This window comes from Erigeron canadensis, chromosome 3 (assembly GCF_010389155.1).
Source record: "Erigeron canadensis isolate Cc75 chromosome 3, C_canadensis_v1, whole genome shotgun sequence".
NCBI classification, from domain to species: Eukaryota; Viridiplantae; Streptophyta; class Magnoliopsida; order Asterales; family Asteraceae; genus Erigeron; species Erigeron canadensis.
The window spans coordinates 43,543,005-43,566,865 of NC_057763.1; the positions used below are offsets into that span (position 1 = coordinate 43,543,005).

The 23,861-nt window shown below is 34.4% G+C and overlaps 3 protein-coding genes across 4 annotated transcripts; all 3 read left to right on the forward strand.

Moving 5' to 3' along the window:
* The first annotated feature begins 208 nt into the window (after positions 1-208).
* On the forward strand, positions 209-6,674 carry LOC122594673 (major facilitator superfamily domain-containing protein 12-like). Its single transcript, XM_043767099.1, has 12 exons — positions 209-510; positions 1,076-1,145; positions 1,984-2,180; positions 2,812-2,887; positions 3,118-3,201; positions 3,268-3,347; positions 4,479-4,605; positions 4,799-4,858; positions 4,985-5,035; positions 5,245-5,403; positions 5,845-5,977; positions 6,261-6,674. The coding sequence occupies exons 1-12, from the start codon at positions 344-346 to the stop codon at positions 6,431-6,433; spliced, it is 1,377 nt and encodes a 458-aa protein (XP_043623034.1). The 5' UTR covers positions 209-343; the 3' UTR covers positions 6,434-6,674.
* Positions 6,675-8,098: 1,424 nt separating this feature from the next.
* LOC122594674 (serine/threonine-protein phosphatase PP2A-2 catalytic subunit-like) lies at positions 8,099-12,805 on the forward strand. Of its 2 annotated transcripts, XM_043767100.1 has the most exons (11): positions 8,099-8,264; positions 9,017-9,073; positions 9,190-9,273; positions 9,416-9,487; positions 9,954-10,025; positions 10,208-10,248; positions 10,853-10,919; positions 11,203-11,394; positions 11,475-11,564; positions 11,645-11,752; positions 12,483-12,805. In XM_043767100.1, exons 1-11 carry the CDS (start codon positions 8,169-8,171, stop codon positions 12,546-12,548), a joined length of 945 nt encoding a protein of 314 aa, XP_043623035.1. In that variant the 5' UTR covers positions 8,099-8,168; the 3' UTR covers positions 12,549-12,805. The 2 variants fall into 2 exon arrangements, with proteins under 2 accessions (XP_043623035.1, XP_043623036.1); XM_043767101.1 differs by lacking the exon at positions 8,099-8,264 and having other exon boundaries at positions 9,190-9,286.
* A 2,227-nt stretch (positions 12,806-15,032) lies between these two features.
* On the forward strand, positions 15,033-16,683 carry LOC122594609 (UPF0496 protein At3g49070). The gene is made up of 2 exons (XM_043767045.1): positions 15,033-15,234; positions 15,571-16,683. The coding sequence occupies exons 1-2, from the start codon at positions 15,189-15,191 to the stop codon at positions 16,617-16,619; spliced, it is 1,095 nt and encodes a 364-aa protein (XP_043622980.1). The 5' UTR covers positions 15,033-15,188; the 3' UTR covers positions 16,620-16,683.
* Positions 16,684-23,861: the final 7,178 nt, after the last annotated feature.

Here is a 23,861-nt window from a genome sequence, read left to right on the forward strand (position 1 = left end):
TGGCCGTCTTCTTCATTGCTTTCTCTTTACTATTTTAAAGTGTAACGATATTCTCTCTCTCTCTTTTCTTTTGAAGCACACACAAATTTAAGAAATGTTAAGAATCTTGAAAAAAGTGATAAAGGGTGTTTAAAAAGACTTGATCCTTTTCTTTTTTAATACTATACGGTGTGTGTTTTTACGTCATTAAATATAAATTTGATCCAATACAATTATATTTCTTCTTCCGGATATTATATTTTATTATCATACGAGTATTTTTTTTTGTTAGGATTATTGTAGATTACGTGTATATATAGCTAGATATACAGAGAGAGTAGTGTATATTAATTAAATATATATCATGCTGGATCATCAACGTAATGGGTTGGTGGCCGGAAATGAGATGGAGGCGGTGGGGAGGTGGTCGGTGTTGTTTTATGGGGTGGGTCATATGCTAAATGACATAACAGCTGCCTGCTGGTTTACTTATCTTTTGGTTTTTATCACCGATATTGGTTTATCCCCCAGGTATATATATTTCCTAACTTAATTTGTTAGCTAGCTTCAACGCTTTTTAATTTTTTTTATATATTACGAGTATTAGTCTAATTACTAGTATTAAACATGTAAAATCATCACAAAGGTCTCTCATGATCATCATCTTTCAACCAAAATGTGGGCAGGTCGGGACAATATATTAATTGCTGGGTTTTCCAAAATACCTATATTAATTTAACAAGAATAAGATACTTTGTAGATACACATAGATTAAATGTTAAGGAATAAATATAACAAGAAATTAATAAAACTGTTATCATATTTCAAAGTAAAATATGAATTTATATTAATCTACGTACTTAACGTTCTTCTTGGTAGTCCTAAATGGCATGGGTCGCATGATGTGATACCAATGCAATCCCAACCCAATAATTAAACGTGTTAGGCGTATCAACTGGTTAATTTATGACCCAAACCTGCTTCACAAAAACGCAAACCTGTTTATCTGTGTTGGGTTTGTGTCGTCTTGCTGGCTGTTTCATTTATATATATTATACTAAAACCAAAATAATGTTGGGTTGTTTTTGTATTTAAGGGATGCTGCTACTGTTATGCTTTCTGGTCAGATAGCTGATGGATTGACAACTATCTTTGCTGGTGAACTGGTATCTTAGAAATGCGTCTTGTTTCATTCTTTTGACATGTTTTGCATTAAAAAGCCTTGAAAAGTGCTACATTTAGAATAACAATTAGTTGGGTGGGGTAAGTCCTAGTGGTCTCCGTCATCTTACACCACGTATGGTGATGGTAGTACGCGGGTCTTTGTATGGCTGAGTATGTGTTGTAAGTTGACCAGTAATAAAGTTAATGTGACTTATTGTAAAAAAAGGTGGTCAAATGGGTTAGGCAAAACTACTCATTTTTGTACATGTCAGGTTTTTTTTTATAAAAATAATTGATGTGGCGATTTTGAATACAAAAATGGCATTATTTCAACAATAGTCTGATTTTTTTTATTATGCCGTTTAAGGGGATGCATAGTTGGAAAAGAAAACACTCCTTGATGACATTTCATATGTTCAGCCCATTTGGCCAGTTTCGTCTTCAGATAATATTTTTAACTTTGCGCATATGACCCATTAAAATATTAAATACAATAGCATAATCCGAATCAACCTATTCATTAGTGAACATGTCGAAGTTGGCATCACATCTAATATACGTTGGCGTAAACAAACATCTGGCACCCTCTATTACTAACGTTTAGTAGGAAATTCTTATGATGGTGATACTGGGCATATAAGTGAGTTTTGATAGAAGTTTCCCCAACAATGAAATGTTGCGATTGTTTGATTTTTCTTTGTATCTGTTATGTCTTTTGTGTCTTCTACTTATAATCTCATATGTATTTACTTTGTGAGATTTAGTAGTTTGCGAGATTTACTCATGTTATACTTTTATGAAATGTTATGCATCCACTTGTTTTTTTGGTGAATGTTGTAGATCGACAGGTTCGGACATTTTAAGATATGGCACGGAGCAGGGTCAATTCTTGTAGCTGTTTCATTTTCTTCTGTATTTGGAAGCTGTGTTCCTTGTATTATTTTCGGCAGTGAATCAACTTCATTGCAAACAATTGGTTACAGTTTTTTCGCAGCCGTGTTCAATGTGGGATGGGCTGCTACCCAAGTCTCACACATGTAACTGTTTGCTTATTTGACTACCCCCAAACCCCTGAATTATCATCTGGATTATTAGCTTCTTGTTTTTTACAGCCATGATTAAGATTCCCTTAATTAAGGCTTTAAAACACAAATTGGTATTGTTCAACTTTCTGTGTTTTGTAAGGCATGCATTTTGGGTTCATCTGCATTTTGTGTAGTCACTGCTGACTGTTCACATTAGAAGTGGCTAGAGAGGGCAGGGAGGGAAACAGGTCAAAAACGGGTTCTGGCTAAAAGATGTCAATCATACTATATGTCATGTCAACGCAGGGCATTTTGGTTGACCCATAGGAGTAAAATAATCCATGTAGCTATTGATTATAAAAAGAATAGGATCAAGTTCTTGAATGAAGGTAGTTGTATGCAATAAAAGTAGATTTTGGCGACTTTCAACCTATTTGACCAGTTCACTTATAGCTAAACTCTTTTATATTACCAGCTTAAGATAAAACATCATCCAAATTGACTCATTCATAAATTAATGTATCTAAATTGGAGCGACTGGTTCATATGTTTGTTTCTCCTACTTTTGATTTTTTATAAATATGGTTCATATAACTTCCTTCTGCTGTTATTTCTTGTGTACTAACTAATGACTGCTCTGTAGGTCTATGGTGAATTGTATCACCCTTAATTCAACAAGCAGGGTTGTATTGACTAGTTGTCGGAATGCGTTTTCGATGGTAAGCAATGCATGTATATAATGTGTTATGCATCATTTGGTTAAAATAAAGCTAGTTAACCATACAAAAGTATTGCCATTATAAATCTTCATAAATGAACCCCTTCTTGGCTTCCTACATCTGATTGGTACAATGCACCTAATGAGTCAGAACACTCAGATCAGATGCAAGGAAGCTACAAAAGGGGCCAAGAATGACCACTATTTTTTTCTCTTGATATGCATTTGAAGGTTGCCAACCTGAGCTTATATGCAATTGCCTTCACGGTCTTCCATATACGTCCTTCAAAAACCACAGAGGATATTGAAAATCAGGTAAGAGTCGTTTTCACCTGTGTTTTGCTTTGCTTTTCATTGTATTGATACTTTAAAAGTGGACAGTATCGATGGATTGCATACTCATCAATATTCATTGGATGTTGCTTTGTGGCTGTATTTCACATTGGGACAAAAGAGCCAAGGTATCCACACTCTTGAAAAACTTATACACGCCGACTCTTTGGATCAATGAGGCAAACTTGAACCTTGATATCGTATGATTGAATTCTAAATTCAAACAAGTTGATACACAGTATAAGTTAAGATGCTATACTACAAATTTATATGTGGTATGGCAATTAAAATTAGGTTCACAGAAATTTGTGATTTCAACGTCAGGGATTTACCTCAGAAGCTATATATGTTATTTTTCTGTTTCTGGTCCAACATATGCTCATATGTCTTGTGGGACAGTAAGTCTGACAATATATATATATATATAATATATATACATATATATATATATATAGGGGTGAGTTATTTTAGGATCACCCCTTATTTTAGGACCAATTAAGACCACATCATAATCATCATCACCGACCACCACCACCACCACCATGATCATCTCCGACCAAAAACATGGTCCTCCGGATCCGGCGACCACCGCCGTCGCTGGAAAATCATGTTTCAGTTAACTTACACATGTGTAAGTTAACTTAAAAACGATTTTCTGGTGGTCCCCGTTGCCGGAAAATCATGGTGGTGGTCGGAGATGATCATGGTGGTGGTTGGAGATGATCATGGTTGTGTGTAAGTTACAAAAACCATATGTCCTAATTGGTCCTAAAATAAGGAGTGGTCCTAAAATAACTTTCACCTATATATATATATATATATAAGAACAGTTTTAAAATAAGAACGGTGTAAACACTTAAAAAACATCATTTTGATGCATTAAAAGTCCATAAAACTAATATAGTGCATAACTAATTTTCATTATTTAAGTGTATAACAACACATTGGCCTGTCAAAATCAAGAAAATCATGTTTTTTGTTTTTTGCATCCATCTTGGATGCATATTCTTCAAAATGATGCATCCACCAAAAAACGTGATTTTTTCGATTTCGATGGATCAATGTGTTGTTAAACACTTAAATAATGATAATTAGTTATGCACTATGTTAGTTTTATGGACTTTTAATGCATCAAAATGATGTTTTTTAAGTGTTCTCACCGTTCTTATTTTAAGACTGTTCTCACCGGAGTATTACCCTATATAATATATATATATATATATATATATATAAAGTTTTTAACATTTACTTGTTTATAGGTTGAAAGAAGACGCTCGAGGCCATGCTTATCAAAAGATATCATGGACTTACTGGTTTAAGAAAGTTCTATACTATCAAGTTGCTCTCGTCTATATGCTCACACGGCTAATTACCAATGTTTCACAGGTATTTTTCCACAAATCTTTTGACATTATGTAAAAAGAGTAATGGGGGGAACCCTAGCAGCCTATATAAACAATACTACAGAAACACCAATTCATATATGTTTTCACTCTTGGAAACCATAAATGTAGCCGGTTTATATGATCTTTTCAAGAATCCCAAAAGGCATAAACTTTAGTTTCATTGTGGAATTTAGGCATTCCTTGCGTTCTATGTCGTTAATGATCTTCGGATGGCCCTATCATCTAAAGCATCGGTATGTACTTACACGAACTTCATGAATGATAGAAAATTTTCATTGATTTCAACCATGAAACAGTATTTGTTATGATGTATTTCATTTGTATCTCATTTTTTGGCTCTATATGTGTATTGTTGCTAGATTCCAGCCATGATCTACATCTTTAGCTTCATCGTATCCATTGTACTACAGGTCCCCTCTCCATCCTCATATCTTAATATTACTATTAATACATTTTGATCTTTGAGAGTCAAAGAGAACATGTTCTGGATTTGAATTTAAATCGCCATATGCTAACCTTTTGAGAAAATTTACATACCCACGTTAACATTTTACAATTTAGAATACTTAGCCTGACTCTTCATTGTCAATTCATATGTTTTGCTTTATGTGTTGTATAGGAACTCACGTGGACCGGCCAACGCTTGAAAGTATTCTTTGGAGTTGGAGGGATTTTGTGGATACTTTGTGGCACAGCCATTTTCTTTATGCCAACTAACATGAAGGAAATGATGTATTTACTTTCATTAGTCATTGGTATTGCAAATGCACTCATAACGGTACCACACTTTCTTGAAACTGCTACATATATATGTTAATTTCAACTCATAACTTATGAATGGGTCTATTTAAGTTATATTACAGTACTTCTTTACTATGTGTCAAATGGGTAAAGCGAAAAAAAGGCCATTTGAAAAGGAAACTGATCGTCTGAGTCGAACTAGTCAAACATGTTGAGAGTTAGCCCAAAGTGTATTGCTAGCACATACAACCTACTAGATACCTCTTCAATATTTATAACATTATTCCGCTGACATATATTCAGTCATATACTCATATTTAGCAAACATGTTACAAAATGTTCAAAAGTTTAAACGGAAGTATTATGAGCCAACTCGAAATTTGACCAATTACCCAATCCTCATGACCCAACGCATTTTGCCACCTCTGCTAATATTTTCTTAAACTTTTGTAACTAGTAAGTATACATCACATGATAGGTCACTGGAGTAAGCATGCAAAGCTACCTAGTCGGTGAAGATGTCAAAGGTTGTGCATTTGTTTACGGATCATTGAGTTTCCTTGACAAGATATCATGTGGGCTTGCTCTGTGGGTACTTGAGTCATATCAAAGTAAGTCCCTTGTTTATAGCTAAAGCAGAATGATATAATTTGACTTTTGTGGTCATGTATTGTCAACTTCACGTTCCTGTAGATTTCCTAACGTGGAAAAGGCATTGCAGAAAATACATTTTATTGATCTTGTGAAACATTATTGTTCTAGCATCAAGCAATATCAGTGTTATATTTGTGAATAATCTCAAAAACTTTGAATGTGAAATCACCTAGTTTGACCAACAAAGTCAAAATGATCTTGTCTTGGCTAAATCACGACTAAATAGTGTTTATTTTGCAGCTACCTCTACAGCCCTGAAGGACTGCAGTCCGGTTTGTTCATGTTTTTCTATTTCAAGATACGGATTTGGTCTTGTGCCCGCTATTTGTGCACTTGCTGCAGTGGTTGTGACATGTACCATGAAGCTCGAGAAACCCCGTTTAAGATCTTTGAAGGTGCCTCTTCTGGAATAGCTAGGGATACAGTAGTGGAAGTCCATGAACTCATTCATCACACATATTTCTTTCATTTGATTGAAAAAGCCGCTCTAAGTTAAGACTTTTAGCTGATTAACATCCCCACAAATTTGATTGAGAAGAGAGGGTGGAAGCGTAAGCTATGATAGTATACAGACAAAAGATCATATGTTTTATTTAACAAATATTTGATATTCTGTTTACATTTTTTGCATAATGTATATACTTTAAACACCTATTTGCCGTGGACCCTTGATGTATGGTCTACTTGCCCTCTAGTGTTTATTAATGTAAAAAGGCTAATTATTTAACAAGTCATTTATCTAATGCACGTTGTGAAAACTGTGATACGTATTGCTTGATCTCTACAATGATCAAGAATACAAACGGTCATTCTCAAGTTTAAAGGTGCAAAAGAACGTGCTACCTTGCAACTTTAGCTTTCAGGTAGTAGCACAACCAAGTAGACATATCACATATGCAGCCACTTGGTGCCGTTGTTGTCTTCGTCATGGATATGTATTTTTGAACATCAAATTTCACTTTTTGGAAACGTCTTATGTTTTTTTAACGACAAACTGGTTTAATCTATTCCTAAGTTACACGAATGTTTTGGATAGAAATTAAGACTTAAGAAAAACTTTTGTATAATCCATCCTACAAATGTGAGGAATGAAACTCAAATTTTTATAGGAAATCTTTAAGTTAAATACCTTACTAATTGCAATTAACCCCATTTTTGTCCTTTACATGAGCTAGATTAGTAGTTTATATTGACAGATGACCGTATTAATTTGTAACTTTCTCTTTATATCCCGAATGTTTGCATCCGTGTGAACTCTTAGGATAATTTGCCCTTTAAAAAAAAAAACTTATGTGGTCGACAAAATTGTCAAACTTTATTGTCGACAAAATTGCATCCCTGAACTCTTAGGATAATACTGATGTAATGTAATTTCATCGCCTTAATTAGGTGCATATGGACTATAAACGAGCCAAACGTCCTAAATGCTTCGATAGAACTAGTTGTTATTTGTTAATGGGCATACGCTATCATGTCTCGCTTGACAAATAAATTCCATAGATTTTATAAGAGGGAGGGAGGTTGTAAATGTAAAAACATAGAAAAGAATCTTAAATGTTAAGTTGGTATCTTTTGTTGGGTTTAGTATATGGGGGTGTAAGTAACTTTTACACTTTTTCTATTGTGTGAATGTAACTTTCATTTGGTTCATTGTATATAACTAACTCATTAAATTGAACGATTAATGTAAAAGTGTATATGTGGCACACCATATGAGCTGCCACGTAGAAGTTTTTTATTGGTCAACATAAAAATTTTACATTAATCATTCAAATTTAACTGGTTAGTTACATACAATAAACCAAATAAAATTTACATTCACACAACAGAAAAAATGTAAAAGTTACTTCAAATTACTTCAAACAAAAAAACAACACAACAATCTACAAAAATCGACCGACTTCCCTTCCTTCCTTAAACCGGGTTTAGCAGTTTCTTACTTTTATTTCTATATATCGGTAATTTCATGTTTTAAGAGGGGTATATATGAAATTAACTCATTAAATAATTAACAAAATACTATTAAAAGTACTGGTATTTGTTTAATAATATTTCCAAACTCATATATCTGGACGTTTGCAAAATAAACCTATACATACGTACATACATACAGAAAAATAGAGATACAGCAGGGAAGGAAAGGCGAAAATGAGTGTAGATCTGGATGGTTCAAACAACAGCCATGGAAACCTGGACCAACAGATTTCACAGCTCATTCAATGCAAGCCTTTATCCGAACCCGAGGTTTCATTCCCCCCATTTCTAGGGTTTCCTTTTTATTATTATTATTATTATTATTATTATGCCATGGATCTGGAATTTAGGGTTTCCTCAATTATAAGATGTTGTTTATATTGTGTGAGGTAATTTATTGTTGATAATTTCACCAATTGATTAAAAGCAGTGATTTTACTATCATTATCATTTTTCTAATAATTAAATTATTATGTTGGAAGGTTTTCTTTCTTTATTATTTATGATTTCTTGGAAATCCGGTTTTCGATAAATAGGATTTCTTTTTGGTGAACAAGAGTGTTTAAGATATTAAAGCTCCTAGTAAAGTATTAGCTCTGTATGAATACAGTTCATAGAAGAAATTACAAGAACCCCTGTAAGGATGAATAAAAAGCTTCTAGCTTTAGTTACTATTGCCGAACGTACCCACGATGCATTGTGTTTTGGCAAGGGTCTTTTTGGAGCCGGAGCTTTCTCATTGAAACAAAAAAGCATGCTCGGTTGTAGCTATTAGAAAAAAAGTCATAAGTTTGAAAGCTGCCTAAAAGAAGATTGAAAAAACTGCCAATTTCTACCTTCACCTACCGCCGCTAGCCCCTAGCTACAACTCTAGACATGCCAATTGTTTGGGACTTCTACTACAAATCTACAGTTGATTTTAGAATTCTAACTAGGATTTGATATGCACTTTTGAGGTTTTTTGGTGCCTAGTTTTCTAGCAGAATCAGTTTATGTTACATGTTTTTTTTGTGTGGATGTAGGTCAAGACATTATGTGAGAAGGCAAAAGAGATTTTGATGGATGAAAGCAATGTTCAGGTATAAGTGTCTAGTTGTGAAGTTAGTGTGAGCTTTTATGGTTTAAATAGAAATAGTTTGTATGTATCACGGCTATGATTTTAAATCATTCTTTGTATCTTCCCCTTCATGTGCAGCCCGTAAAGAGCCCTGTGACTATCTGTGGTGACATTCATGGGCAATTTCATGATCTTGCTGAACTTTTTCGTATTGGAGGAAAGGTATTTGTTGGATGTAAGAACTGTTCTTTGTAGTAACTTTGGGTTCTGTTTTTGATCAAACAGATATTGGTGAACTCCATGGGTATTCAGTTGTTTAACCTGCAGTCTGCATTTCTTTAATATGTTCTATCTTTAATTGCAGTGTCCAGATACAAATTACTTGTTCATGGGTGATTATGTGGATCGGGGTTATTATTCAGTCGAAACAGTTACGGTAAGTAGAACTTTAATCATGCTTTTCTGATGATTATTTGTAGTCCTTTATAAAGTATATGAGTCTTAATTTAATTTTAAAAAACATAGAACATACTATTTTACCCTTCCATTCAACTACTATCTACATTAATTAATTTAGTTAACATCATCAATATACAAAAAAAGTCAAAATCTTACAAAAATATAATATTTACTTGAAAAGCACCACCAAGTAAAACGGTTTATTAAACCACCATGACCAATCATAATACTAACCCCGCGGTCTGCGAAGCCGGCTGTGTTTCATGACCAAAATTTCAAAACTATAACCGCCCTGCATTGATCTGGTAGGATTCTTGTTAAATATATATGCATTTGTATGACTGTATCACTGTTTACTTACCTGGGAATGGAGTTAATGTTATCTACTTGTTAATATGATGTTTTTAATCTATCTTGATCTATTCTAATTTTATTTTGGTCAGCTTTTGGTGGCTCTGAAAGTACGGTATCCTCAGCGGATCACTATTCTAAGAGGAAACCATGAAAGTCGACAGGTATCTTGTTGCGTTATCTGATTTTAGCCTTGTTCATTAATTAAAAAATCTGTAGTCATTGCTTTCCTAATGTAATGATGTTAATGCCCAAATTGTAGATATGAAGCACCAAAATTGGGTTTTATGATTATATGTTTGAGAATTATTTGTACATGCATACTAACTAGTATATATGCTGACAGATCACACAAGTCTATGGGTTTTATGATGAATGTCTCCGGAAGTGAGTGCCTTGCATCCTTGTACTTTCATAGCATATATATTACTCGAGGAATCTCAATTCATTAGTTTAAAAGATGTCTAAAGTAATTCTTGAAACAGGGATTGGTGCCTGGCAATAATGCTGCCAAGTTATAATGGATTAATAACTTCCTTCTAGTTTAAAGCTGTTACCTGAAATGTCCCTGTTGCAACTTATCTTTATATGCTGTAACTCTTGGCTTGTATGTGTTTTGTGTTTGTGTGAATTTTGGTTGACCGAGACTTTATATGCTGCCAACTTGTCTTTGTCAATGTTAATTGTGCAAATAGTTTAATTTATCGGTTTGTCAGTATGTCTACAGGAAAGACAGTTATAAGCTCCATTCCATCAGTTTGTTTTGCTTTTTTCACCTTTTTGGTTGTATTGGCTTGGTGATATGACATGGCATGAGTCTTTGTTTGCTCTTTTCTTTTTCTAAATCCATGCTAATTAGATTTGTTTGTTGTTGTATATGAAATACCGTGTCTTATTATTGCTTTGAATTGGTTGATTGCCAAACATATCTTCAATAGATATTTTTCTTTTCTTGGTTTACTTTTTATTGCTGATAACTGTTCATTTACAGGTATGGCACTGCCAACGTTTGGAAGATGTTTACAGATCTTTTTGATTATTTCCCATTGACTGCTTTGGTTAGTATGCTCTCTTGTTTTGATGACTAAAGTAATGGCTATCAATGTAGCTTTAATCTGAAATTCTGAATGCTATGCGTATTCCGTGTGCTTGTTTCTTATATCTTTTTCTGCCGTGAGTATATATTTTTTAGCTGATGGTTGTAAAAATGGAACAAAAAACGTTTTTGTCTTTCATCCTCTCTTATATTAGTTTTGTTACCTTTTGGCATCGATTTGAACCATTGAGAAAACTTTCATTTAATTTTTAGGGCACATTAATCTTATACATTCTTGTTTGTAGGTTGAATCAGAGATATTTTGTCTTCATGGTGGGTTGTCACCTTCCATTGAAACGCTTGATAGTATAAGAAGTTTTGATCGTGTGCAAGAGGTCCCACACGAAGGCCCAATGTGTGATCTTCTGTGGTCTGATCCAGATGACCGTTGTGGTTGGGGTATCTCACCTCGTGGAGCTGGATATACGTTTGGCCAAGTACACCATCTTCCTTTATAATGTTTCAACTCGAGCTCTGAAATGGAGTTGTTGATTTTTTTTGTTAAATCTGTTTACAGGACATTTCAGAGCAATTTAACCATACAAACGGCTTAAAGCTCATTGCTAGAGCTCACCAGCTGGTGATGGAGGGATTCAACTGGGGACATGTTAGTACTAGAATCTTTTTGGATCTTGAGGTTGCTATTGATTCATGTCTGTTTTACATGTTGGTGTTTGTTTATGACAGGACCAAAAGGTTGTGACAATCTTTAGTGCGCCAAATTATTGTTATCGATGTGGTAACATGGCTTCTATATTAGAGGTTGATGATTGCAAAGGCCACACATTCATACAGGTTCATTTCTCTCCTCTCTTTGTGTGTGTGTTTGTGTTATGACTTATGACTGTGAGGAGCTTTGCTTCAGGTGGAATGTGGTCTTCTTAGATTTTATATTGATAATATAGAAAGGTGTTCCCCTGCCCTCATTTTAATAATCAACATTACCTATCAGACTATCATATATGTCACCCTTTTTTCCACACCAATAACAATATGCCACATCACTCTCTTTAACCCAATAAGAGTATGGCATATCCAAATCCAAAAAGGTTGCCAAAAACTATATCAATAAGAGTATGGCCGTTTTACCACCTCTAATGCTAGTGTCTATCAGTTCCTTCCGAGGGTAAAACCTGTTGGCTAGAAGGCTAAAATTTGTTTAGGTCATATGGAATGGAATGTTTTATACTTGCATAACCCATGTGAACTAGTTGGGCCAAGTTTGCAAGATACCACGGTTAACAAAGTAGCATATTTTTGTACAAATGCTTATGGTGAGTTGGTGACTGTTATTGATTTGTATGAACCTGTGAACTTGTTTAGGCTGACCAAATGGGTGGGTTGCCAATTTAAAATGGGTACATTGTTAGGACGGGTTCAAAAGTTGGGTGGTTGATTCACAAACACTTTTGATCTATTTATGTTTTCTATGTGAGTCACATGCAGAAATCATTGCCCTTAAAATTGTGATCTGTTCAAGGTTATCAATGATGGTCGCATGAAAATAAATTTATACACTATGCAGTTTGAACCAGCTCCCCGAAGAGGTGAACCTGATGTAACCAGAAGAACACCTGATTATTTTTTGTGAAGTCGAGAAATGCTTGTGATGGTGGTTGAGTTGGTTGTTTGATCTAACAAGTTTGGGCTATAGTTCATTGGAGGGATGGGCCAAGTGGTTGTAAAATTATGGTCTCTATTTTTTTTTTTTTTTTTTACCATTTTGCAAATCAACTTATTTATAACTTGGGGTAGCTTTTACCTAGGGATTAATTAAATGGAATGTCTGATGTTGTAAACCGTCACTTTTTTTTTTTCTGTATAATTCATTACGTGGACTTCAATTCACTCTCTTGAGTTTTATTTTCTCCCGACATTTCCTATTTGTCAGGTTGTTATCTACTGGTTAAGGCCCTGGTGTCATGTTAGGAATGGTCAACCTCGAGTTATTAGCCAAAATGGTGTTATTAGAAAAAGTAATTATCAAAATGGTGTGGTTTAAAAAGTATTTACTAAAGTGGTGTTTTTTTTGTTAAAACTATCTACCAAGATGATATTTTTAGTTAAATTTCGTATCATTTGGCTAAACACTCAACTTTTCAACCATCTTTCTTTCTATTTTATCAATTTTAGCATTAGTTTGTGTAAGATTTTATAAAATACTCGATCCACTCCACCGGATTTGAACATAATGAAATCAAAACCTCTTGGCTACCATGAGAAACAATTTCGAGGGATTTAGATTGGTTTAATGCTGGAAATATCTAGGAAAATAATTTAAAGTTGGAAATCAATTGGGAATGGTTATGGATTCATTAGACAAAAAAAACATTATTTCAATGGGTTTTTGTTTATGCACCATGACAGATTGACAAAAATGCATGGCTTTTATAAAAGATATTTGTTTTTGCTCCAAACTTTTGGAAGTTACATTTTAAAAGTTTACATATTACCACTTACCCATTATATTAACCTCAATATTACTTTTATTTTGCCCCTATGATGAGTTTGATGACTTATTCTATAATTCAGTTTGGATAACTAAATATTTATAAAGCTTTTATATTTTGTTTATTCATCTTTTCCTATTGTTTTTAATTTATATTCACAGATTATGGTTACACAAAGTTACTAAACAAGAGGACAACATGTTTTCATTTTCAGGTTACGATGGTATATCGATTGCTACAAACTATTTTCATAATATATAGAATCAAGTCATAAATCAATTATAAAACTCATGCTAAAAACCTTCCATGAACTAAATGATAAAATGGACAAAACAGAAAGAAAGACAATTGAAAAGGTTGAGTATTTAGCCAAATGATATACAAAACCTATCAAAAACACTATTTTGATAATTATTTTTCTAAAAAAACACTATTTTGGTAAATACTTTTTAAACCACACCATTTTGGTAATTATTTTTTCTAATTTTGCCTAATAACTCGGTCAACCTCCATATATACCCGACAGGGGTCCCATTTTTGCTACGTTGAATTGGTTAAGATTAATTTCCTCCTAACATATATTTAGGTCTAACAATGACAATGCAATGAATGAAATATACCTTAATTGTGTATTTGGAAGATCGACCGAACTGTACCAAACTTGATATTGTATGATAATACATTATCCTAGTCAACGTTAATGAACACCACGACGTAGTCAACAAAATCATATGTAATATGTTTATAGGAGCGAATCGTCCTCCGAACCATGCTCCGGATAGTGCTCTAGACCAGTTAAAGCTGGACCACAAAGAAGTTACCATCCAAACGACATACGGCTGACCAACCTGACAAGGTGATGTAATACTAAACCAATCTCATTCAAGAAAGGTACACTCATAATGAGCTCCAGGAGACAAGTACTCAGACCTTATCTCCTTAGCCTCTATAAACACTCATTTGAGGTAGATGAATTCACACACTCACACATTTCTCTCTGATAATTTGGTGGCGTGGACTAATGTCTATCACCGGAAAGGAACCGCCAACAAACATAATCGGATTTCTTCTGACCTCTCCTCATGCTAGCTCACCCATAGTAATTAGCTGATAAAATACGTTTAAACAAAACTAGACCAGCAAAAACCGGATCCAGACAATGAATGAAATGTTCACCTATAAGGATATAAGTACATTTATGTGGGTAGATTGATAAGGGGATTGAGTTTCATCTCAAATATTTGTGTGTAATGTAAGAGTATGAATAAAATAATATGTCTTGTTTGTATAAGTAATGTAAGAGTATGAATAGAATAATATGCCCTGTTTGTATAAATTTAATATATCAAAATATCAATTTTACAAATACAAAACTTAAAAATCAAGTATTGTATTTTGATCATTTGAATTGTATTTTCCTCTATGCAGACTTAAATTAAAAACATGTCAATAGTAAAAGGATAAGGCTTGTTTACTTTCACCACAAGCCTTTTGAAGCAAAAACCCAACTTCATGCTTCCAAGCAATACCAAGCCAATAGAAGAAAGCTTCTTTCAACTTATAAAAGCCACGATTTATGTCCACAAAGTTCCCTCTTCAATAACACTACCCAAGTTTCAATTATTTTTTTTTATTATTTTCTAAAGATCCCCGTTCACATACATCTCAGCTTCGATCCCAAAAACTTGCATACACGTACATCGTTCATTTCTAACTTCCCCCGCATATCAACCACGGTATTCTGACTGCATTTCAACCACAGTATTCCGACTGCAAGTAGAATGAAATTTAAGCTAAGTATGTCGACATTCAAAGGGGCATGCAACGGTATGAACATCATCATTCTGATCCTCTTTATTTCTAGCAAGTTTTTTTCTTTTTTGTTAAAATTTTGATTATTTCATGCCAACACATTTGCTCCAAATACCTACACACTTTTGCATAAAAATATGTACATAAATTGAAAGGAAAAAAAAAAAGAAAAAAAAAAGAAGAAGCAAGCCATAATGTAACTCCTTAATTTTGTCCTAGATGACAATTGTCTCAGAGTTTATTGATCCTTTTAATTAGCATTTTTGGAAGGAAAAGAAAACAGTATTTAGATTGGCAAGAAAGTTAAATATTTTCTTAGTTAGTTTACTATTAGTATTATTTTTGTGACAGCCAAACACACACCATCAACTTCACTGGAGATAGATGTTCGTGAAGAGTATGCCAATGCATTCAGAACACAATCATACATAGACTTTTGGACTCGAGTCCTTGACTCATCCCATGGTGGTTCGACTATAAACCATACAATAAGCTCGGTGGCTGCAGCCCGGCTCCCATCATATCGTCTATTTGCTGAGAACTTGCTTGATCCTGATCAACCCACGGTCACCAGCATACTCACCTTGGCCAATCACAAGCCCGAAAACCACACCCTTTTATCAGATTATTTCTGTGAAACCGCCAATGCTTCCGTCGTTTGTGGGTCTCTTTTAGAAGATATAAATCATTTGAGGTCGAAATATAAATCTCTCAAAACGGCTTTAAAGTCGTTGGAAACCACAAAAGTATCATGTGTAAGTCATAGCCGGATCATAGCAGCCCGGTTGGCTGACTTCTCTAACTCGTTTAACCCATTCATGATCCCCACGTCAGGTCCACGTGGGGTCCAGTCGGTTCAAGTCGCATGCTTGAATTTGCTAAAAAGGCTTGAGTTGAGTCGAGACAAGGCTCAAGCAAAGCTTAAACGTGTCAACAACCTCAAATATGGCTCTGCCATCACTATCGTTGTGTTAACCGTTTCATTAACGGTTATTATTGTAACTCATGCTCTAGCCATTCTCGTGGCTGCTCCTGGGATTATAGTCGCGACCAGGAAGTTTGGTTCAAGTAATGGCCTGGCCAAGTTATCTGCTCAACTTGATGTCGCCGCTAAAGGGACATATATATTGAATCGAGATTTGGATACAATAAGTCGATTAGTAGCTCGACTTAACGATGAACTCGAGCATATGCAAGCAACAACGAAGTTTTGGCTCAAGAGGGGACATAGCCGGATTCAAAGTATAGAAGAATTTGGTCGACAGTTGAAGAAAAACGACTTGAGTTTCTGTGAACAACTTGATGAGTTAGAGGAGCATTTGTACTTATGTTTCATGACCATCAATCGATCAAGAAATCTTGTTATCAAGGAAATTTCGGATCCTGGTTTGGTTTCTTGATTCAAAAAGTTATCCTTTCTTGAGAATAAACTCATTTCGTAACCATCTCATTTGACAGTTTGTAACAGGGCAATATAGATATAAAAATTTAACTTCGTTGATCATCAATTTTTTTTTTTGAACTACAATAGCCTTGAAGCTAGTAAATTAAAATGGTAATAAATATTGTTCATATTGATCTGTTTTGATACAAAATATTATAAATATGGTTACCTATATGCACTTTTGCAAATTAACAATGAGAGATTTAGGATGTATTTTTTTTAATTTTATTTTTCAATATGACCAAGTTATTCATATATAATGGCTGTTTTCATACATCTAATATCATTTACATGACAGTTTTTTGCAAACAAGGTAACATACAAATTCAAAAAAACTAAAACAGGGCCTTGCCCGTATGCGAATTGTTAACAGAAATTCAAAATGCAAGGAGAAAACTACGTACAAAGCATTGCAACAGAAGTAAGGAAACAGAAGGACATAGTCTCTTTGGGCAAAGGGATAGACTCTTTTGTAATTAGCTATACATTGAATTTTAGATTACGAAAAGGTTATATTAATGCTATCATTTGAATAGTTTGGGTGACTTACTGATCACTTATGTAAATAGGTTATTCAATTTGTTATTAATAGTTTCTTAACAAGAATTACTTTAATTTAAGTATTTAACAAGCCTACGGTATAAGCTAATTATGACCTTTCAAGATGTGGGCTTTATAATTGAACTTCTATGCCATACTTCAACTGGAATTTTACATTGAAAAGATTTCGAGATTGTGGGAGTCTTGGAGAGAAAACTAGCTTCCTCACATAATCATCAATTGTAAGAGTAAAACAATATCTGATTTCTAAGTAACTAACATGTGTGATCTATATGTCAGGTTAACGGTTGAATCTATGGATGATCCTTAGTCTGTAAAATAGCCCGGCTCCTTTAGCACTTGTATTTGGCAGCTTTGGTGAAAGATTTCAGTCTTCTGCATGATGTCATGTGGGTGTGAAGTTTCTCAGGGTTGAATTGCCTCCCACATTGTCTGCATCAACAATATATATGAAATGTTTGTTAGTATATATCCCGGTATTTGTTACCTATACTGAAAATTGAATCAGAGTTGGCTACGCCTTTACGCAGTTAGCCACTTAGCCCTGTGGAAATGTTAATATGCTTTTCTAATGATTACATTTTAGCAATTAAGCTCGAATAATAGTACATACTTACGAGCAATAAGGGCCATTTACAAACTTATAAGCAGCTGGAATTGACTTCATGTTCTTGGACTCAGTGATGTTACAACTCATCTTTGATCCCTCTTTCCTGTGAAAAGATATATAACTGATTATCCATGTTCAAATTGTTTGAATTTTGAATAATACGAGTACTAATTTAAGAACTGGAAAAGGGATAACAGAATCAAGAATGTTAGAATGAGTAAGCATTCTGATAGTTTTACCTTTTATCTCTTTGTTGCTCTAAAGTGTACCAATGGCCTCTAGAAATCCTTTCAGACCCTCCGAACTTGTCTCCCTTAACGACTTTACCCATATTACTATCATTAGCCGAAGATAAACTCATCGCAGAAGCTGTACTTTTTCTTCTTTTATCAGTTACTGATGTGACAGCCGCTTCATTGGTGTCCACAATACCACAAGTGATCAAATTCAGAAACATATGAGTTGCTCCCAAGCCCGAGTAGCTACTACTTTTTCCAAATGAACTATTTGAGGACGGGAACACCTTGGAACTATGTGTTTCTTTCTCGTTTCCAACCTTCTTATTAATTTTATCGTCGTTCTTGCTTTTGTTCAGTAAGGCTTCCAATATGGAATTAACTTCTTCTGCTTTCTTATGGCTTTTCACATCTACATCATGTTTAGTTTTGCCAATAAACTTGTAATCTTCTTGCTGCTTTGGTGTGTCTTCATTAGAGGTCTCGGAGCCAAATGAAGGTAGTTCTTCAATTTCGAATGATGTTTTTGTTGATGAGTTGACCGACTTGTCTTGCTCTTCTTTTGCCAACAGAATCTTTAAATCTTTGACATCAATCTCGAATGGGGGAGAGTTATTTGCCTCTTTTTCACCATATGAACCAACATCTGTTGTTGAGACAATAACCATTAGAATTCAAAAGAATTTGGAGAGCTACAACAACTTATATGGATTAAAAGTGTGATTCCAATCCGGATTAAGAAGACCCATAATAAGTAAACGAGTGAATACTACTAATCAAAAACCCGAAAATGGATATTGGGCATTACCATTGGTGAAGGTGATGGAGGAAATTTGTGAACCTTTGAGGACATATTCATTATCAGAGATTGGGGTGATAAGATCTTCATCTAATAGGTCTTGCCATACATATCCAGCCTTGTATTTTCTGCAATATTAACAACATATATGTATTCTCAAATGCCAATACACATAATATTTCAACTTTTCATCATGCATGCTAAGAAAACCAAAAATCAACCAACTTTATGCTCTAAACTGGCATCAAATTATAAATTGGAATTCTTGAAATCAATCCCTTGTGAATTGAATGGAAAATGAAAAAGAAGGAGATTGAAAAAATACCTCTTGTATGACCAAGAAAAACTCTCGGGCATGTCTTTTCCTCTTAATTCCGCTAACCATCTCTTAACATCTTCATCAATCACCATATCCCATATAACAAAAAAAAAAACATTGTTAGATTATATAAATCATGATTAACTAGATTACCAATTGGCATGAATTCATTTATATATGGTTTAATTACCAACCTCTAAGACGAACTCCGTTGCGTGAGAGATGATGTACGCGGATGAGATGTGGTTGCTCGATACGCCCTTCATGACTAAGAAAATAGACTATGTGAATCTTCCTCACTTGACCACCACCATTACCGGTTTGTGCCTCCATAAGTTTTTTCTGCAATAGGAAATGGAAAGACAAAGCCAACACAGGCAAACAAAAAGTTGTTATTTTTAGGCAAATGTTCCCATTAATTGATCATATGAGTATAACTTAACTATCTATCCATCCAAACAAAAAAGAGCAAATTGATTAAAATAAAATAGAACCAAAGACCAAATCTTTGCCTTTGGCCGGCATGCACTACTAAAGGACAAAAGACAACAAAAATTTTATTCTTTTATGAATATTCAATTATCAGCTGTTATGTTAAAAGACCAACAAACATTACATTACATGCATATAATATATGCAGGCCTTCCCCAAAAACAGCAACACTATATGTTGTGACTTTATCCTATTGGCCGGGATATTCAAATTATGTCATACATAAACTTTTTAAAAAATGTTTAATACAATGATCAGATTTCGAAAATACCCCAAAATAATTAAAATCAGAAACGTACTTGTTCAAATGAGTATGATATGTAACTCAATAAATTCGGGCTATTTATACGAACGAGCTAGATGGATATTATGACTCGTTATAATCGGGCTATCAAGATAACTAAAATGTGATCAAGACTCGGTAAACTCGATCATGCATATATCCTAAAATGTGATCAAGTTTTTTGTAATTTTTGGGCTTAAAAGGTGGAAATTATTAATTAAGCAGGGAAAGAGTAATAATGGAGCTAAAATAGAGAGAAACAAGGCAAGGTGGCAGACTATCCAAGAAGTAGTTGCATCTTAATTCCCGTGATATATGTGGTTTGCATATACGAGTATACATTTAGGCAGCTTTATTGACCATTTTTATTTCCCTTAAAAAACTCAAAGCTTCTTTTTATGTGGTGATCACTTGTATTTTTGTATAATCTGCTTTTCAAAGTACTAGTTTTTATATATATAATCCCAATGACTAGAGTGAATAATGGAGACAGTTATTGGAAGAATTAGAGGACAGTTTGAATTCTTCTAAATGGTTAATGCCTTTATTTATTTCTCTACTTGGGGTGATTGTGCATTCCTTTGTCCCCAATAAGAAAGGATAGGAACAGCTTAGTGCCGTATTTTGCGGATTTTAAATCACAATATCTTGATGATGTATATGGGAGATTTAAGTTGTAGGCAAACCTTATCTCTACCTAAGTAAAGAAGCTGTTTCTATGTTCTATCTAAATGGTAGAAAAGACCCTGAGGTTGTTTATTAAATCTATAAAACAAACAAGCATTATTTATATTATTTTCAAAAACTTTAATAGAAGATTTTGTAACAACGTTTGATAATCAAAATATCCAGTCCCATTACATTATATTCTGTCGGTTAATCAAGTCGAATTATTCCTTAGGAACATCATATTTAATAATAATAATAATAATAATAATAATAATAATAATAGTTATCATTAATAACTTATAGCATGTTTAAAAATTAGTATATTATAAATTAAAAATTACTTTTTGAATTTTACAAAAGTAATATATAATTTTTAATGCATCAAATTAGTTTTTACTATACTACAATCTTAAAAGCGGTCATTAACAAAATCCTTATAATGGTATACGTATAACTCTAGACTACCCTTGAAAAAGTGATAGATTAGTTTTATTTCACATGTCCGTATTTATATATCAATTCTATTACATTTCATCAAGTTTTTTGCATTTTAACTTACTTGCACAACAAACCGCCAATTTTAATTGGTGACTTTAATTATCTCTTGAAAACCAATTATAGTCAATATTTTAAGAGTGGGCATAATTATAATATTTTTTTTCATATTCGATGATTTTAAACTAGTTGATTTTAGACTGTAATTTTAGTTTTGTTATTCGTTATATTAAGATTTTCATGAAGTGTTTATCAAATGGGCTCGTAACTAATTTTAACATGGTCCATTGGCAAGTTTACACTTTACAATACAACATGTGTACTTGGACCCAGTTGGGCAATAAAAAAAACCGTCCATATAGTTGATACTTGATAGTTTAGAGTTTTAAAAGTAAATGAAGGAGATCAATAATGCTTGTGTTTGGTTTATTTGGTTTTGGGTTCTCAACTTATCATACGCATTCGAAAATTTTGCTGTTTTTTTTAGCTAGATATTAAACCCGCACTTCACTGCGGACACTGGCTAGACAACCCGTGATGTGGTTACAAAGGGCTGTCAAATACTCTTAGATATAACACAGGAGTGTTATTGTGTGTAAAAAACATTTTAAAGGCTAAAGGCTACAGTAAAAGCTACAGTGTTGCTACAGTGTCTGTGAGAGGGAGGATGGCCACAAAAAATGTATATATTAATAATTTCCGTTCTCACAAAGCAGCAAACAAATTAATTTGGTTCTCACCCAGCACTTCGATAAACATACACTTGTTTTGTTGGTGAATTTGTTGATTTGGACACTGCTAATCATTAACAATTTAACATGACATATATTGTAAGTCTTTTAAATATCATATATAAGTTACCTAAAGTAGTAAAACCAGTTAAAATTGAAAATAGTCAAACATTTAATCACCTGCTATTATACCTTTTTTTTTTCTTTTGTAAATAAATATCCATTTAATCTCAGCAATAAACTAATTTAATAAAAGATAACCAAAGCACATACAATAATAAGAAAAAAAAAAGGATTTCATTAGAATTATAAGTGATAATTTTATAATTACTACTCGTAACTAATTAATACTCGAGAATCCAATACATATATTATTTGTTAATAAAACATGGATAAATCATCCACTCTAATTAAACTTATTAATTAATACTCATCTAGATCATATGGCCTAGCTCATCGGTTGCTTGAGTTACTACAAGCTCTTCATCCCCACCCCAACTACTTTTAGCTTTAGGCCCAGTTGCCCCATCTACACCCAACATGTCTTTTGGTAGCGTGATCAGCTTCAAAATAAATTTCTGAAATTTGTTCTTTACGAACACTGTAAGAGCGTCCTTGATTTTATTCAGTTCGTCAACAATATCGTATTCTGCTTTCGGACCCCATCTTCTCATGTAATTCAACCACGGTGGTTCAACCACCACGCCTCCCAGATAATCTGCTGACACCACCGCCGCATTAGCCCCTGTATCCATTGAAACAGAACTTTTAGCCATGTCGTCTCTAAGCCCAACGAAATGTGACGTCCCTTTGAACCCACGTAAAACAGTCCCAGGTTTGTGGTATGACGCGTGCCCATTTAACGAGGAATAAACAATTGGTTTATGATCAGGGGTCCAATGCAGCCCGGATGGACTAACCCACTCACCCCAGCTATGTTCCGAAAAGTAGATACTGTTCAACTCGCCGTTGACATTACTGATCCTTAGAGTGACATGCTCCCAATCACCTACGTGTTCTCCCAACGGGCCCAATGGGATAGTTAGAAACAACACCTTTGCCTTTGACGGACCGTTAAATGGGTAAAATAACCAAATGGCAATATCGGTAAATAGTCCTCCATCAACCGGCTTCACATGGAAATAAGCATGTGCATCTTTCAAATCTCCGGACTTGAGTTTCTCTTTGGTTGCTTCGTCGTCTGGAAGCCCAATCCAATATGTGGCGTCGTCTGTACCACCTTGCGGAAGGTTTGACCCACTGTTATCAATTGGGATCGGCCGAGCCCAATCTTGTTTGAAAAGCACTGCACCATTGTCAAAAAACCAATGAACGGCAGAGGGGAAGTATTTCTCATCAGGATGGAAATAAACAATCGGGGCGTAAGATTTGATCAACGCTTCAATTTGGGTCAAGTTAGGCATGGAACTCATTGCATCACCTGACAATTTTGCTAAACGTTCATTTTGTAGAGCAAAACCACCCTTGGATTGGTAAACATGTAACCCGCTTAGAGCATGAACGTTACTGTCTTCAAAAGCAACCTTTGTGACATTAGCACCCGTCGGGTTTGCAGTGTCCGTGAGGTCTTCACGGACACAGCTCACTCTATCGAGTGGCGGCTTCTCGGACGTGCTAGTGATGACATACCCGATAGCCTTGTAGCCGGCGGGTGCATTTGGAAGCCAAACATAGCCTTCACCATCTTTCGTGACATTTAAAGAATGGCTGCTCCATCTAAGAATGTAGTCGATGGGTGATTTGAGAGCAGGCTTCAAATGATTGTTTGATACGTCTTTCCCAACAAGAATGTGACCAGAAAATGGAATATGGTTTGGATGAGCATAAGAGCCAAAACTTGAAAACCCATGCGGGATATCGGTAGGCTCATAAAATGTTGTCCCGAGATGATCGGGTCCGCCTTGTTTAGTTGACCATATCTTTCTGAATGTTGTCACTTGGCTCACTAACAATCCCCCCATATCTATTCTTCCGCTTGCGAA

Excerpts from the sequence above, each read along its gene's own strand:
- LOC122594673 (XM_043767099.1), top strand. The coding sequence starts at position 344 with ATGCTGGATCATCAACGTAATGGGTTGGTGGCCGGAAATGAGATGGAG. Across the intron at positions 3,348-4,478 it reads ATTGGGACAAAAGAGCCAAG|GTTGAAAGAAGACGCTCGAG; the intron begins GTATCCACACTC and ends ACTTGTTTATAG. Across the intron at positions 5,404-5,844 it reads TTGCAAATGCACTCATAACG|GTCACTGGAGTAAGCATGCA; the intron begins GTACCACACTTT and ends ATCACATGATAG.
- LOC122594674 (XM_043767100.1), top strand. The coding sequence starts at position 8,169 with ATGAGTGTAGATCTGGATGGTTCAAACAACAGCCATGGAAACCTGGAC. Across the intron at positions 9,488-9,953 it reads ATTCAGTCGAAACAGTTACG|CTTTTGGTGGCTCTGAAAGT; the intron begins GTAAGTAGAACT and ends TATTTTGGTCAG. Across the intron at positions 11,565-11,644 it reads AGGGATTCAACTGGGGACAT|GACCAAAAGGTTGTGACAAT; the intron begins GTTAGTACTAGA and ends TGTTTATGACAG.
- LOC122594609 (XM_043767045.1), top strand. The coding sequence starts at position 15,189 with ATGAAATTTAAGCTAAGTATGTCGACATTCAAAGGGGCATGCAACG. Across the intron at positions 15,235-15,570 it reads ATTCAAAGGGGCATGCAACG|CCAAACACACACCATCAACT; the intron begins GTATGAACATCA and ends TTTTTGTGACAG.